Source organism: Penicillium canescens (assembly GCF_028828765.1).
Source record: "Penicillium canescens strain IBT 15451 chromosome Unknown utg000004l_segment0_segment0, whole genome shotgun sequence".
Lineage (NCBI taxonomy): Eukaryota > Fungi > Ascomycota > Eurotiomycetes > Eurotiales > Aspergillaceae > Penicillium > Penicillium canescens.
In genome coordinates, this window is record NW_026703966.1 from 157180 (window position 1) to 170793 (window position 13614).

The 13614-nt window shown below is 51.9% G+C and overlaps 7 protein-coding genes across 7 annotated transcripts; 3 read left to right on the forward strand and 4 right to left on the reverse strand.

Moving 5' to 3' along the window:
- Window positions 1-23: 23 nt before the first annotated feature.
- N7446_005456 (putative 1-aminocyclopropane-1-carboxylate deaminase) lies at window positions 24-1094 on the reverse strand (the record flags this gene model as incomplete). Its single annotated transcript, XM_058514204.1, has 1 exon — window positions 24-1094. One exon carries the CDS (start codon window positions 1092-1094, stop codon window positions 24-26), a length of 1071 nt encoding a protein of 356 aa, XP_058371382.1.
- A 539-nt stretch (window positions 1095-1633) lies between these two features.
- N7446_005457 (bifunctional alcohol dehydrogenase/S-(hydroxymethyl)glutathione dehydrogenase) lies at window positions 1634-3135 on the reverse strand (the record flags this gene model as incomplete). Its single annotated transcript, XM_058514205.1, has 6 exons — window positions 1634-1848; window positions 1899-2536; window positions 2592-2727; window positions 2805-2919; window positions 2982-2996; window positions 3115-3135. 6 exons carry the CDS (start codon window positions 3133-3135, stop codon window positions 1634-1636), a joined length of 1140 nt encoding a protein of 379 aa, XP_058371383.1.
- A 1276-nt stretch (window positions 3136-4411) lies between these two features.
- tim9 (protein transporter TIM9) lies at window positions 4412-4881 on the reverse strand (the record flags this gene model as incomplete). Its single annotated transcript, XM_058514206.1, has 3 exons — window positions 4412-4606; window positions 4722-4791; window positions 4874-4881. The coding sequence occupies 3 exons, from the start codon at window positions 4879-4881 to the stop codon at window positions 4412-4414; spliced, it is 273 nt and encodes a 90-aa protein (XP_058371384.1).
- A 760-nt stretch (window positions 4882-5641) lies between these two features.
- N7446_005459 (uncharacterized protein) lies at window positions 5642-8508 on the forward strand (the record flags this gene model as incomplete). The annotated part of the gene is made up of 3 exons (XM_058514207.1): window positions 5642-5792; window positions 6033-6185; window positions 6245-8508. The coding sequence occupies 3 exons, from the start codon at window positions 5642-5644 to the stop codon at window positions 8506-8508; spliced, it is 2568 nt and encodes an 855-aa protein (XP_058371385.1).
- Window positions 8509-9334: 826 nt separating this feature from the next.
- N7446_005460 (PIG-F family protein) lies at window positions 9335-10297 on the forward strand (the record flags this gene model as incomplete). Its single annotated transcript, XM_058514208.1, has 3 exons — window positions 9335-9748; window positions 9802-10088; window positions 10141-10297. 3 exons carry the CDS (start codon window positions 9335-9337, stop codon window positions 10295-10297), a joined length of 858 nt encoding a protein of 285 aa, XP_058371386.1.
- Window positions 10298-10446: 149 nt separating this feature from the next.
- On the reverse strand, window positions 10447-11247 carry N7446_005461 (enoyl-CoA hydratase/isomerase family protein; the record flags this gene model as incomplete). The annotated part of the gene is made up of 1 exon (XM_058514209.1): window positions 10447-11247. The coding sequence occupies one exon, from the start codon at window positions 11245-11247 to the stop codon at window positions 10447-10449; it is 801 nt and encodes a 266-aa protein (XP_058371387.1).
- A 127-nt stretch (window positions 11248-11374) lies between these two features.
- On the forward strand, window positions 11375-13373 carry N7446_005462 (transcription factor domain-containing protein; the record flags this gene model as incomplete). Its single annotated transcript, XM_058514210.1, has 4 exons — window positions 11375-11410; window positions 11457-11521; window positions 11571-12351; window positions 12399-13373. 4 exons carry the CDS (start codon window positions 11375-11377, stop codon window positions 13371-13373), a joined length of 1857 nt encoding a protein of 618 aa, XP_058371388.1.
- Between the last annotated feature and the right edge of the window lie 241 nt (window positions 13374-13614).

A 13614-nucleotide genomic window follows, 5' to 3' on the forward strand; every position in this document is an offset into this window, starting at 1 on the left:
TATTTCTTGCTCTACATCATGGTCTACTCGCTGGTCCGGCCAAGCTCCGAGTATGCATTGAGGGCCAATTGCCCACCAAGGTGTGCGTAAAGGATGTTGCCGGCCTTGATCTCACCACGACGAATCATATCCACCATGCCGGCAAAGCTCTTGCCCTCGTACACCGGGTCGGTAATGAATGCTTCCATGCGAGCAGCATACTCAATAGCATCCCAAGTCTGGCGATCAGGAATACCATAGATCCCAGCGTGGTACCGGTCATCAAGGATGACATCCTCATCCGTGATATCCTCTGCAGTGAGACCAATCTTGGAAGCGGTGTTCTTGGCAATGCGCAGCACCTGGGCACGAGTCGCCTCAACCGTAGCCGAAGCATCAATACCAATAACCTTGCGCTTCGGGTCTTCAGGGTGCAAGCGCTCAAGCAGCTTAAACCCAGCAATCATACCAGCAAAGGTCGAGCCAGTCACAGCACACACCAACACAGTATCAAAGAAGATCCCCTGCTCCTGCTCCTGCTCACGAACCTCCAAAGCCCACCGCGCAAAGCCCAACCCACCAAGCGGATGATCCGAAGCACCAGCAGGGATATAATAAGGCTTCTCCCCGTTGGCCTTGGACTCCTCAACAACAGCCTGCGCAGTCGACTTATGCTCAATCCCGAAAGTGGAAGGATCAAGCCTAACATCGGCGCCCATAAGCTTGGACAATTGAATATTACCCGTAGTCTCATAACCAGGATCAACCCAATCAACCCAATGCTCCTGGACAAGTCTCGCCTTCATCCCAGAGCGCGCAGCAACAGCAGCCACCTGACGCGTATGGTTACTCTGCACACCACCGATAGAAACGAGCATGTCGCATCCCTGAGCCTGGGCGTCGGCGAGGAGATACTCCAACTTGCGAGTCTTGTTGCCGCCATAAGCATAAGCGGAATTCAAATCATCGCGCTTGGCGTAGATGGCAACGTGGTGGGGGGAGGTCTTGGCCAAGTCGGCACTGATGCGGGGGAGGGGGTGGATTGGCGAGGGGCCGAGAAGGAGGGAAGACCGGGGGATGGAGGCGAAGGGTTCAGGGAGAGTGAGGTTGGACATGGTATAGATATAGGTATAGATATGTACTTGTTGTATTCAAGAAGCTGAAGAAAATCAATTATCAATTCAGTCTGCATCTATGGATGTATGGCCATCTTTATACAGATCTATACTTCAACGCCGCGGCGATTCCCGCGGGCACGGAATCCGAAGTGGATTGATATTCCCCTCTCAGACTATCATGCCAGGGGAAACCCCTAATTTCACCTATCAGAGACTCCGAGATAGACCCGAAATCGGCCTTCTTATCGTATCTTTGCGTCAATTGAGGTGGGGGAGTCTCGGACTCTTTCCGTGTGATGGATTGACTACAAATTTTTGTACAAGATTGACACAAACAATGATCTTTTTAGATTTGCGATTGACCTGAATATGTAATATTTGATACTCACTTCATCTGTAGTCCTCAAGGTGCCCGCGGGGCTGGGGACCTTGGGAGGTTCACCTACAAAGGAAGCTCTCTCCCATCTACTACTCTGTACACATAATCACTTCATAATTAAGTCATATTTCACATTTCTTTTGATCTCCTAAGTCATCTATTTCATGTCAACAACGCAACGGACACAGTCACCCTCCTTCATCTGGTCGAAGGCGCTGTTGATGCCGTCCAGAGGCTGCCGGTGAGTGATGAACTCGTCCACCTTGAGCTTGCCGTTCAGGTAGTCGTCGACGAGACCGGGCAGCTGGGTGCGACCCTTGATACCACCAAAGGCACATCCCTTCCAGACACGACCGGTAACAAGCTGGAATGCTGCAAACCTGTTAGACCATATTCAATGCGGGCGAGAGGGTACAACTTACGCCGAGTGGAGATCTCCTGACCAGCAGCAGCAACACCAATGACAATGCTCTCACCCCAACCCTTGTGGCAGGCCTCGAGGGCAGCACGCATAACACCGACGTTGCCAGTGCAGTCGAAGGTGTAGTCGCAACCACCGTCAGTCATCTCAATCAGGTGCTCCTGGATAGTCTTGCCCTGGAGCTTGGTGGGGTTGACGAAGTGAGTGGCACCGAACTTGCGAGCCCACTCCTCCTTGCCATCGTTAACATCGACAGCAATGATCTTGCCAGCCTTGTTCTTGACAGCACCCTGCAGAACAGAAAGACCGACACAGCCGACACCAAAGACAGCGACGTTGGAGCCCTCCTCGACCTTGGCGGTCTCGACAGCGGCACCGTAACCAGTGGTGATACCGCAGCCAAGAAGACAGGACCGGTCGGTAGGAATCTTAGGAGTGACAGCAACGACGGAGATATCGGCGACGACAGTGTACTGAGAGAAGGTGGAGGTACCCATGAAGTGGAGGAGGTCCTTGCCGCGGGCCCTGAAGCGGGAGGTGCCATCGGGCATGACACCCTTACCCTGAGTGGCACGGATCTTCCCACAGAGGTTAGTCTTGCCGGACTTGCAGAACTTGCATTCGCGGCATTCAGGAGTGCTACAGGGATGATCAGTTGGAGTTCCGGTCGGCGCCGAGATCGGGGAGTGCATACTAGAGAGCGATAACGTAGTCGCCAACTTTAACGGAGGTCACGCCCTCGCCGACAGACTCGACGGTACCGGCACCCTCGTGACCGAGGACGACGGGGAAGGCACCCTCGGGATCCTTGCCGGAGAGAGTGTAGGCATCTGTGGTGTGTTAGCTCTCGTTGCCCGGGGACGGTCCGTATGCCGTGTTTGGCGGGGCTGGCGGGGTCGGAGCTTACCGGTATGGCAGACACCAGTGTGGTTAATTTTAATGCGCACTTCACCAGCCTTGGGGGGAGCGACCTCGATGTCCTCAACGGACAGAGGCTTACCAGCTTCCCAGGCAATTGCAGCCTGAGCTTCAGTTAGTTCCCGAGGGTTGTGTCGTCATAGCGGGGTGGTCGGATCGAGCTCACCTTGCAAGTGATGGTCTAGGAATTCAGTTAGCGAATATATTCATGATAATAACGAAGGCGATCAATCGAGTATGACTCAGATACGACCTGATTGAACCAGGTTATCCAGATGCAGGCCGGGGGGAGGGTTTACCTTTCCTACTGTGTCGGCCATTGTGTATCAAGTTCGACTAAGACAGAGTTAGGGGGAAAGAAAGAAAACCAAAGTGACAACACTCACCAAGAAATATGCGAAGAGAAGAGGAAAGGAGGAGAGAAGGGGCTTATGAGGGAAGTGTGGAGTCGGAAAGCTATGAGGGGGAGAAAACATAAGTTGGAGACTTCAACCGCCGTATAAAAGTAGCAAAACTCCCCTCACTCCTCACTCCCCCACACAAGATAAGGGAGTCAATTCCGACTCATGATCGGCTACGGACCCGAGTCACCCGTCTTTACGGCACTCCGACTTAACTAAAGCGTTACATGGAATTTTATATAGCCAACGTAACGTGACTGATAACTTATAATGTGACTTATATAATGGATTTAATGTCTCTTCCTTCCACCTACTCTTGACATTCCTGCAACTTTGTGGAAATATCCGGGAATACGCGGTCCTGTCTCTCTGTAGAACTCCCAAACTCAAATCCGTGGCATAATCCCAGCAGAGCAAGTTGGAGGTGAACAAAATCAAACGGATGATAGTCGTTGCATGGTCAAGTGCTGTGACTAGAAGATGTTTCGGTGTCGTTTCTTGGAGCTATCCAACAGGTAGATCCGTCAAGGCTTTCTGCTTTTGTGGGTTTTCGACAGGAGTTGAACATTGAGATATCTTGCGGAACTATTTTTGAACTGTCAAAAACCCCTGTTGGTGCGCATCGTCTATTTTAAAATGTATAACTTATAGGTACCGGTGACTCATATAGGGCCCGACCTTGAATAGTGCAAGGGCTTACCAAAGTATGTCAAGGATACACTACCAGTGACCAAGATGCTCTTTTCTTGTGCTAGGGAGAGCCCCCAAGGTTTGAAAGAATTCGACAGAACATGATAGCAAGACGCTTGGACGTTGCAATGATATGTATTGGGCTCTAACACGTGATACTTGTGAGACTCTGACGCCCAGGGCAGAAGGCTTCGGAAATCAAAGGCTTAGGTAGACTCTCCAATTCATGAAAAAAGGGAGATCCATCCGAGATTAACTTAACCAATATATGCAGTCCACAGGCGAGGAACTTGGAAATTGGCCATATTTTCATCGAATCTGTGGTATTTTGAGCAGGGAGAGGATCCCCATGCTAATCACTATGGTACACGCAAAGGAGCTGAATCCTGCCTGCTTCCTTGCCAATAGGTCATCGACCATATCCCCCAATGCAGCTGAACGGGAGACTCGTGACTCCAGACATCCCCAATGTGGAAAGTTCATCAACAATGCTCATCAAAAACCCTTAGTTACCACCCATCTGGCCACTCTGCATCATGGCAGCGTTCTGCTCCTGGAATCGTTCGTTCAAGCGGGCGGAGCTCTTGAGGTTCTTGTCGACACAGCGCATGATGCAGGTCTCCTCACGGTTGATGAGGGACTTGGTGGTGAAGTCGTTGACGCAGTCGTCGAAGCAGCGCTGGACCATCTTGGAGTACATCTGGGGAGAAGAAATATTAGAATTTGTTGGAAAGGGAAGTAACCACAAAGCTGTGGATTAAGTGTCGAGGAAGAATCCAAGATAACTGTCGGGTCGACAGATTTAGATCACATACAGTCATAAACTCCTTCATCTGCTTCCGCTCCATGCGGGCGGCGAACTCGCGCTGTTCCGATGCGTTAAGTCTGCAATGGTGTTAGTCGCGAAGCGAGGAAAAGATAGGGGAGGCATTGGTCAGTGACTGACGAAAGCCCCGGATATACTGACCCTTCCATTGTGATAGATGGTAGTGATGGGGGTTTAGGTGATGCTTTAAAACACGGGTTCACTTAAGCGTCCAGCTCCGAAGCTGTTTCGCAGTAATGTTGTTCCGGCAAACACCCGTGACCAGCATCATGTGATTACACGTGACCAATGACATCACGTGCCAAAGAAACTCAACTGTGTCAACTGCCCTGACGAGGTACGAAACTATGGACTATAGTACGGATTACGCGGCTACTGTCGAGTGTAATATCGACGATCTAAATAGGCTGATACTCTGAATCCATGAATAGAACAGATTACATCATCCCAGACCCTACCAGGGCCCAGACACGTTCCACTCCACTTAGATTTCCCGAATTCTGGAATTTCTTTGTCCTGAAACTTAACTAGCGAGATATAAGGGATATAATATAGGAATAGATGTAATCAATAATTTAGGAACAGGATACCAAAATACCAAAGGATAATAATTGAGGCGAAGCCACTACAGTAATAGGCAGACAGCCATCGACGTATACCCCAACTCTGTTTCTCAGGGCTCACCTGGCTCGTGCCCCCTTTCGAAACCCTGACACTTCCCCTTTCGCATCCCTTCCCCGCCATAACCCTTGACTTGACCTGACTTTTCTGCTCTTCTTTGCTCTTCATACCCTCTCTCTGTGATCGCGATTCTTGCTTTTTTTGGGCCCAGCCCCATTCCCTAGGCGGTGACCCAGCCTTCCCGAATCCTCGACGTCTTCGAAACACATTCCGGTCCCCGGATTCGCCATGGTGACCGTCAGCAAGTCGCACTCGGGCGCTGACCCTGTTCCGCTCCCTACGTCCCCCGAGCCCGGTTCCAACTCTCCGCCCTCGAAACGAGATTTGGCCTCATGGTGGAAGCAGTTCAAGCGGAGCACTAGGAAGGATGAACTGAAAGGTACGTACCTATTGGCATCTGGGATATTCCGGCCACGGCGACAGCATAAACGTTTTTGGTGGACTTTCCTCGGCACACGGTGGTCGCGACGCCCCTGAGCTTCCGGACATAGTCCCCGCGTCGCACAGGAAGTGTCCGCAGTCGGTCATGGCAGATTGGCAAGCTGCCCGCTTGCCCTCCTCGCGTCGAGGCCTTCGTACATATCTTGGACATGATAAGCTGACCTGATTGTCGCAACAGACCCTCCCCGCGGAATCTTCGGTATTCCGCTTAACGTCAGCATCAAGTACGCCAATGTGGCAATTTCATTGACCAACGATCACGGCGAAAGCTTCATTTATGGCTATGTGCCGATTGTTGTCGCTAAGTGTGGCGTCTTCCTCAAAGAAAAAGGTTCCCGGTTATCCCCCAGATCAGGCCCGATGAATGTTTCCTAACCCTCATTGCAATAGCAACGGACGTGGAGGGCATCTTCCGCCTCAATGGATCCGCCAAACGCATCAAGGACCTCCAGGAGGTTTTCGATTCCCCCGAACGCTACGGGAAAGGACTGGACTGGTCAGGCTATACAGTTCACGATGCTGCAAACGTGCTCCGCCGATATTTGAACCAGCTCCCCGAGCCCATCGTGCCTTTGGAGTTTTACGAACGCTTCCGTGAGCCGCTACGGACCTACCAGAAACAAGTTCAGGAAGACAAAGAGACGCCGGATGCCGAAAAGTTTGACCACGCAAAGGCTGTGGAGACTTACCAACGACTCATCATCGAGCTCCCCCCGTTGAACAAGCAACTGCTGCTCTATATCCTCGATCTTCTGGCCGTCTTTGCATCAAAGTCTGATCAAAATCGCATGCCATCGGGCAACCTCTCGGCGATCTTCCAACCCGGCATGCTGTCGCACCCCCAGCATGACATGTCACCCGAGGAATACAAACTGAGCCAGGATGTTTTGATCTTCCTGATCGAGAACCAGGATCATTTCCTCTTCGGTATGAGCGGCACGGCGGCCGATGAGCAGACTATGAAGGAGGTCGAAGCAGGAATCCCACCGCGGCCTACGTCCCACTCGACCGTCCGACGATCTGTTTCCAATGCCAGTGCCAACACAGAAAGCCATCGCAAGCTGGACAATATCCGGAGAAATGTCTCTGTTTCGTCTCGCAATTCCCGCCACTCGAACAACGCTCCAAGCCCTAGTACTCCTACATCGATGGCCGGTGGTGGTGGTGTTCACCGAAGCAATACCCTTCCATCAAAGATGGGTCCCGTTCTCACCTCTGCGCGCTATGCCCGAGCCACCGAAACTGGCTCGAGTAACCCCTCCGGACTCGTTGTTTCTCATCAGAGCTCTCAATCCACCAGCCGCACGCCGTCGGTACGTGAAGAGACTGAGCCCGTGTCTGAGCAGAAACCTGAACAAAAACATGCGGAACAACATGTCGAACAGCAGGAAGAGCGAAACCCCAGTCAAACAGCTTTGGTTTCATCTACTGGCGGAACCGCTTACGTTCACACTACTACCCACGGCCCCATACCCCCGGCAACTGCTGAAAGTCTGAGCCTCAGTGAGACCCCGAGACCCCAGGAGAACTTGCAAGCCCCCGTCTCTTCACCTCCGGCAGTTGTCACTCCCAGCCGTGAACGCAAGCTTTCAAACTTTTTCACCAAGTCACCGCCCCCCGAGAGCGAAAAAGAGCCACGACAGCCAAACAGGTTGAGGAAGAAGAGGATTCCTGGTAGCGCAAGCATCAGCGCCCAAAGCTCGACCAATTCCCTCCATGGCCACGGCGTCGATCACAGCGTGGACCAGGAACCGAAGCACGAGAATCAGTCTGTGGATGTTGCCATCGGTGATACCACTCCCAGGCCGCCGAATACCGCCACGCTTGCTAACCGAGACAACCCGTCCGACTCGAACCCGGCCTTGGTAGAGGGCAATCTTCAACATCATACCGATCACTCCCTCAAACCTCACCAATCACGCACACCCTCCATGAACTCTCGTTCTTCTTTCACTGACCAGTCCGATCTGGATCAACCTGATGACGGTTCTCGCCAAGAGCGTCGTGAAAATCGGCGGAGTTGGCGGTTCCCGCGATCATCAAAACGCACTAGTGAGCAAGTCGGCCTTGGCCTTGCCTCTCCGCCTCTGATGGCCACCAATCCTGGCGCCGAGCAAAGCACCAGTTCAATTGGGAGTGGACACAATCCAGTCTCCGATCCCTCTAGTCAGCCACTGAGCTTGGATGCCGGCATTCAGGCCAGTTCCTCTGCTGGATCGGAGGGCGAAAAGAAGAGCTTATTCGGCAAATTCAAGGCCAAGGTTGCCCAAGTCCGGGACGGTGTGAAGGACGAGCTTGAACGCACAAAGAGCCCAACCCGATCGGATCCCGATCCTTCGCTCACCAGTCAACCGCTGTCTCCCGCCGCCACCGCTAGCGAGCCAACAAATGGCAAGCCTGCTTCGATTGACATACCGAGAGAACAGCCCAAGGAGGAGCCTGTTCGGTCACCTGTATCCCCACTGCCTGGTGCCGGTTTTCCACCTTCAATACCCGAGGAGCCGCATAGTCCAGTGGCGGCTGTGGCCGCGCCAGCCAGTGAAAACGTTGAACCTGCTCAAGTACCGGCCAGCGAATCTGTGCCTACATCCGAGCCTACGATATCTCACGACACCCCGAAAGAGGCAGCTGGACCGTCTACACCAACTGCCTAAGTTTCTTGAAATTTTGTGCTTTCGATCTATACACATCCGCAAGAGTCCTCTGTGAGTTACACTTTCATACAGACTGGTACAGGAGATATTTGAGCATTCGCCAAAGACTGTCACCTTCCCAGTGCCTTGTTCTCAAGTGACTTGAGCAAGGCCTCTTCGCTTTTTTTTTTTTTTTGCGAGGCGGAACCTCTGAAATTGTGACCTCGCATTTCCCAACGACTTTCTTGCATTCACGGATGTCCCAAATCATGCCATCCAAATGACCCCTTGTATTGTTTACGCCCCTGCTCTTCTACCTTGACCTCTTCCCCGTTTCGCGGAGGCCCGGGTGCTCATAGCTGTCCCGGACTCCAGTTGATCATGTTGCCATGTGGTATGAATGTACGTTTGTCTCTGCGATTGCAGCCGGTCTGTTTTGATCCCTTGTCGCGTTCCAATTTGTTCTCCATCTGAGGCTACGCTTATGATATCGCTCTGGTATTTATTGTTATGAATTGGACGGCAAGATAGGCTTCTTCATTTGTTCTGGTCCATTTGTGTGTAGGTGTTACTATATCGCGCCTACCTTGGTATAATTGTAGTGCCCCGAGACTTAGTCGAATTACGCAGCAGTGATCCGTTTCGCTTGGATGTTGCATACCTTGCCTGATGTTCCAAAAACAGGACCTGGAAGCTTGTGCACTGATTACTAAGTTAGGCAGGATAACTTGCCTGATATTTAAGGTTGCACGGCACCAAGGCCAACAGCGGCCAACGCGCCAATTCAGACCCTCCATTTCCATCCCGAACCAGCCAGAGCTCTTCAGGTCTTAACTTCAACTGTGCTATGGCCTCAGATAGCTCTGCGTCAGGGCCTCCCTCGACGCCGACGGCCCCTGCTGAGAAACCTTCCGCTCTCCCCGTCAACATCCTCCCCTCGCCGGTTGCGCGCATCTACTCCGTTGTGCACCCAGCACTCCTCCTCACATTATGTGCCACGCGATTTGAAGCATTGGTGGAAGACCCCACCAAGGAGCTTCTCGTGACCCTGCCATGGCTCACTCTTATTCAAATCTCCTACGCGGTGATCTGTCTTCCGCCCGCTGGATCGACACCGTCAACAGAGTCGAGCGCGTCCTCCCCGGCTGAGGGCAAGACCAGCCCTCGGTTGCCATCTGGACCTAGTGGCTCTCGCCATGGAAAAGCCAGCAAGCGCAAGCAGCACACCAACAGCTGGGCGTGCATTTGGTCCCGGTTATTGGTAGGAATATTTCTCAACTAGGTGGAAGTGCTCGATGCTAAACCTTTTTCTAGCCGGCCACACTATCGCTCTCCCTGACCTTCTTCATAGCCACTCCAGTGCTGGCCCTCCTTCTCGTCCTATTCGGCGCCCCCCTCACAACACACAATGCCGAGACCGTCTTGTGTGCAGCCCACATGGCCGTTCTCAGCGCCACAGCTTTGATCTATGCCCACGGTACAGACCGCGGGGTGTGGAACGAAGTTTGGGGTATTGCTCGTCCAGCAGACGCGGTTTGGGGTGGTGCACTCGGTGCTGGCTTGGGGGCGTGGTTTGGCGCCATCCCCATCCCTCTTGATTGGTGAGTCTGGCGCTATATTCTGTTCCGAAGCGTGGCTAATGTTGAAACAAAGGGACCGACCATGGCAGGCATTCCCGATCACGATCCTCGTTGGAGCTTACATTGGATACGCACTTGGCTCTCTTCTATCTCGCACCCCCTTGCTCTATGGTAAGCGAATCCAATTTACTGCAGAGGAGCTGGGAAACAAGGAAAAGAAGACCAACTAAAGATGTTGGTGCATTGTGGTTATATTATATTCGCGCCACCTTGAATGTTTCTGATATTCTGGCCTGTATTAGTACAAAGTCCCTGTACGACTGTATTCGTCGACTTGGTCACAAATTCAAACAATAAACTTATTAATATGCACTGTGATTTACAGCTTGCTGAAATCTTTGAAACTGCCATGTCGCCCTGAGCCTTTGCTGAACTTGGCCGCACCTGCAATGGCCTCCGCTGTAATCACCTTCCTCCCAGACCTGAACTCCTGGGACATGGCATCCTGGAAAGAGGAAGCATCGAAAGCACTGTAATAGCATGATCGCCGGTCTGTATTGAGGCAAAGTTCTGGGAATGCAATGAGCTGCCGTGCTATCTCAATAGCTACCTTCACTGCATGCCCGTTTGGAACCACGCGACTGGCCAGTCCCATTGCAAGTGCTTCCTGCGCACCGACAGGCCGACCAGTCAGGATCATATCCAACGCACGACCAAGACCGACAATGGCTTGCAGACGGACAGTGCCTCCGTCGATCAGAGGCACACCCCAGCGCCGACAGAAGACACCGAACACCGCATCTTCTTCGACAACCCGCAAATCTGCCAGCAGACTCAATTCGAGTCCTCCTGCAACGGCGTATCCAGAAACAGCGCATATCACAGGCTTCTGCACAACCAGCCTGGAAGGACCCATAGGTCCTAAGTTACGACCATCCACAGGCTGTAGATTTTCGCCCGGTGTGTTCTGGGCAACACTATGAAGATCGGCTCCTGCGCAGAATGTATTACCAGCACCAGTCAAGACACACACTTTCTGGGTTGGATCATCTTCAAAGGCGCGGATGGCTTCATAGAGTGCTTTGGCTGTTGGGGGGTCGACGGCATTCTTTCTTTCGGGGCGATTGATAGCTATTACCAGAATCCCAGGATATGAGCAATCAGTGGTTACCAAGTCCATTCTCAAAGGTATCGAGTGCGTGAAGGTGAAGTTGCGTTGACTTTATAGTCGTTGGTTGCCTCGGCAAAACCCCACTTGACTTCCAACCATCTCCGTCACTCGGCTCTGAGCTGTCAATCAGAGCGCCATGTCCTCGGCATGTATTATATGTCATAAAAGAAAGGTGTTGCAAATAACTTCACTGTTGTGGAGGTTGCTGACTGGTTTAGGTCAAATGCGACTTCGCGACGCAGGACCCATGCACCAACTGTAAAAAGTCCGATGTGGAGTGCAGGTAAGTAGACCCGAGTTGAGGCGATAGACAAGGCATTGATCGTGTGCAGGCCATATACAAGGAAGCGCAAGAGGTTCACCAACAGTTTGTCGCCAGGACGGAATGCTTCAATCTCTGCATTGGGTCAGACACCGCGGAGCTCACAGCCTGTCGACTCAGACCTAACGTCAAGGCGCATATCCTCCAGCAGGCCTGCTGAGAATCTAATTAACAATGCAAATCTACCTACCAATGAGCCCTTTATCAAGGAAGAGAGCTATCGTGGTCGCAGCGAGTACTTAGGCGGCAGCGTCCCCTTTGATGAAAATATGGTCAAACCCGGTCGCGAGACCACATACACCAACCCCAAAGCCTCAACAACTGATCTGCAAATGCTCCGCGACCAAGGCGCATTTGAGCTACCACCTCTATCCGTTCAAAATGAATTGATGGCGAGTTTTCACGCGCACTGTGCACCCTGGACACCAGTCGTCGACCCCAAATGGCTGGACGAAAGCACGCCACCGTCAATGCTGCTCCTTCAAGCGATCTTCCTGGCAGGGAGTAGAGTATCCAAAGCGCATTTGGATTACGGGTCTAGCGAGGTGTTTTATCGACGCGCCAAACTGCTTTTCTTCTTTGGTGGATGCGACCACCCTCTCATCTCTATCGTGGCTGCCTGTCTCTTGCATTGGTATAATCCAGTTGGACCCGAGGATGTGTCGACTGATACCAGTGGGTTTTGGATTCGAACGGCTGGTGCGATGGCGTTTCAAATCGGACTGCATAAAGAGCCACCACCGAATTCTCGCGATCGGGGTCTTCGCCGGAGGCTCTGGTGGTCTTTAGTGGTGAGTATGAATAGTCTATATGGAATGTAATAATCTAACGTCTTTAGGTGCGAGATAATATCATCTCTGTTGGTGTTGGCCGACCGCGAACTATCAACCTTCGGGACAGCGACGTACTCCCTCCGTCCCTGAATGATTTCCCCGTGAATAATTTCAAGGCACAACTGTTCCTGGCTTACTGCGCCATATCTCGACTTCTGGGAGATACAGTCGAATCTCATCTCCGGCAAGAGATTTCTCGTCAAAGACAGGTTGATCTTGAGAATGCTGTCTACAGATGGGCAAAGCAGGTAATTCCAAAGCTGCAATCAAGTGTCGCCGCCCAAGAAGATGCAGATGTTTGCAATTTGGAAGTCCACCAACTACTAGTGATGTATTTCGTGGTGCTCACGATTCTACATCGCTCACCTACACCAAATAGCGTACCGCCCGCGGCATCGCTGGTCGCATCTTCATTTATTGCTGGGATATACGAAGAATTCCTCCTTCGCGACGAACTCCGATACCTGGGCCCAGTCTTTGCTTTCTACCCTCTATGCGCCGGACTCTCGCTGCTCTCCAGCTGTCGCTATGCACACCTCCAGAGCACAGCGGAACACGAATTAACAGTCATGAAGCTCGCCCTCCAAAAGCTATCCGAGCGGTGGCTTTCGGCAGTCGGTCCCTTGCGCGCACTGAACAAGCTATCTGAAAAAGTCCGAGAGCTAGGTCCATTCGATGGTCCGTCACCTACTGTGGACTCAGATGCGGCCTCCTTTTTCGAAGGCTTCGACACGAAATTGTGCAAGCAATGGCGGCTCATAGGTCAATCATCGGAACCGGCAAATGGGAACGTGGGCATTGAGCCAACGTGCTCTTTGGCGGAAATCCAAGATCCTAATGATACTCTTCGGTCTCTTGATGATCAGCCCGGGCAGGATAATTATGACCTCGCCGCTCTTGATGTTAGCTTAGACCCCTTCAGCAATAATTGGGAAGGGGCTGGATTTGATTGGAGTGGCACTTGGTTACTCAATGTTTGACCAGTTACTTTGGCAATTGGCGTTTCAGGAAAATTATGGCTGATGTCCAGCTACATGTATACTTACTGAATTTTCCCTGGCAGGGGCTTTCCTATCTAAGCTGCTGCTTTTATGAGGGTGCTCAGGATCAGGCTGACTGAGTAAATGTCAGCAAATTCCTTACTAGTTTGAACTGTCCGATGGCAATGCTGTATAACAAGAAATACGTATACGTAATAGCCAGAGAAGAATCACGACGGTT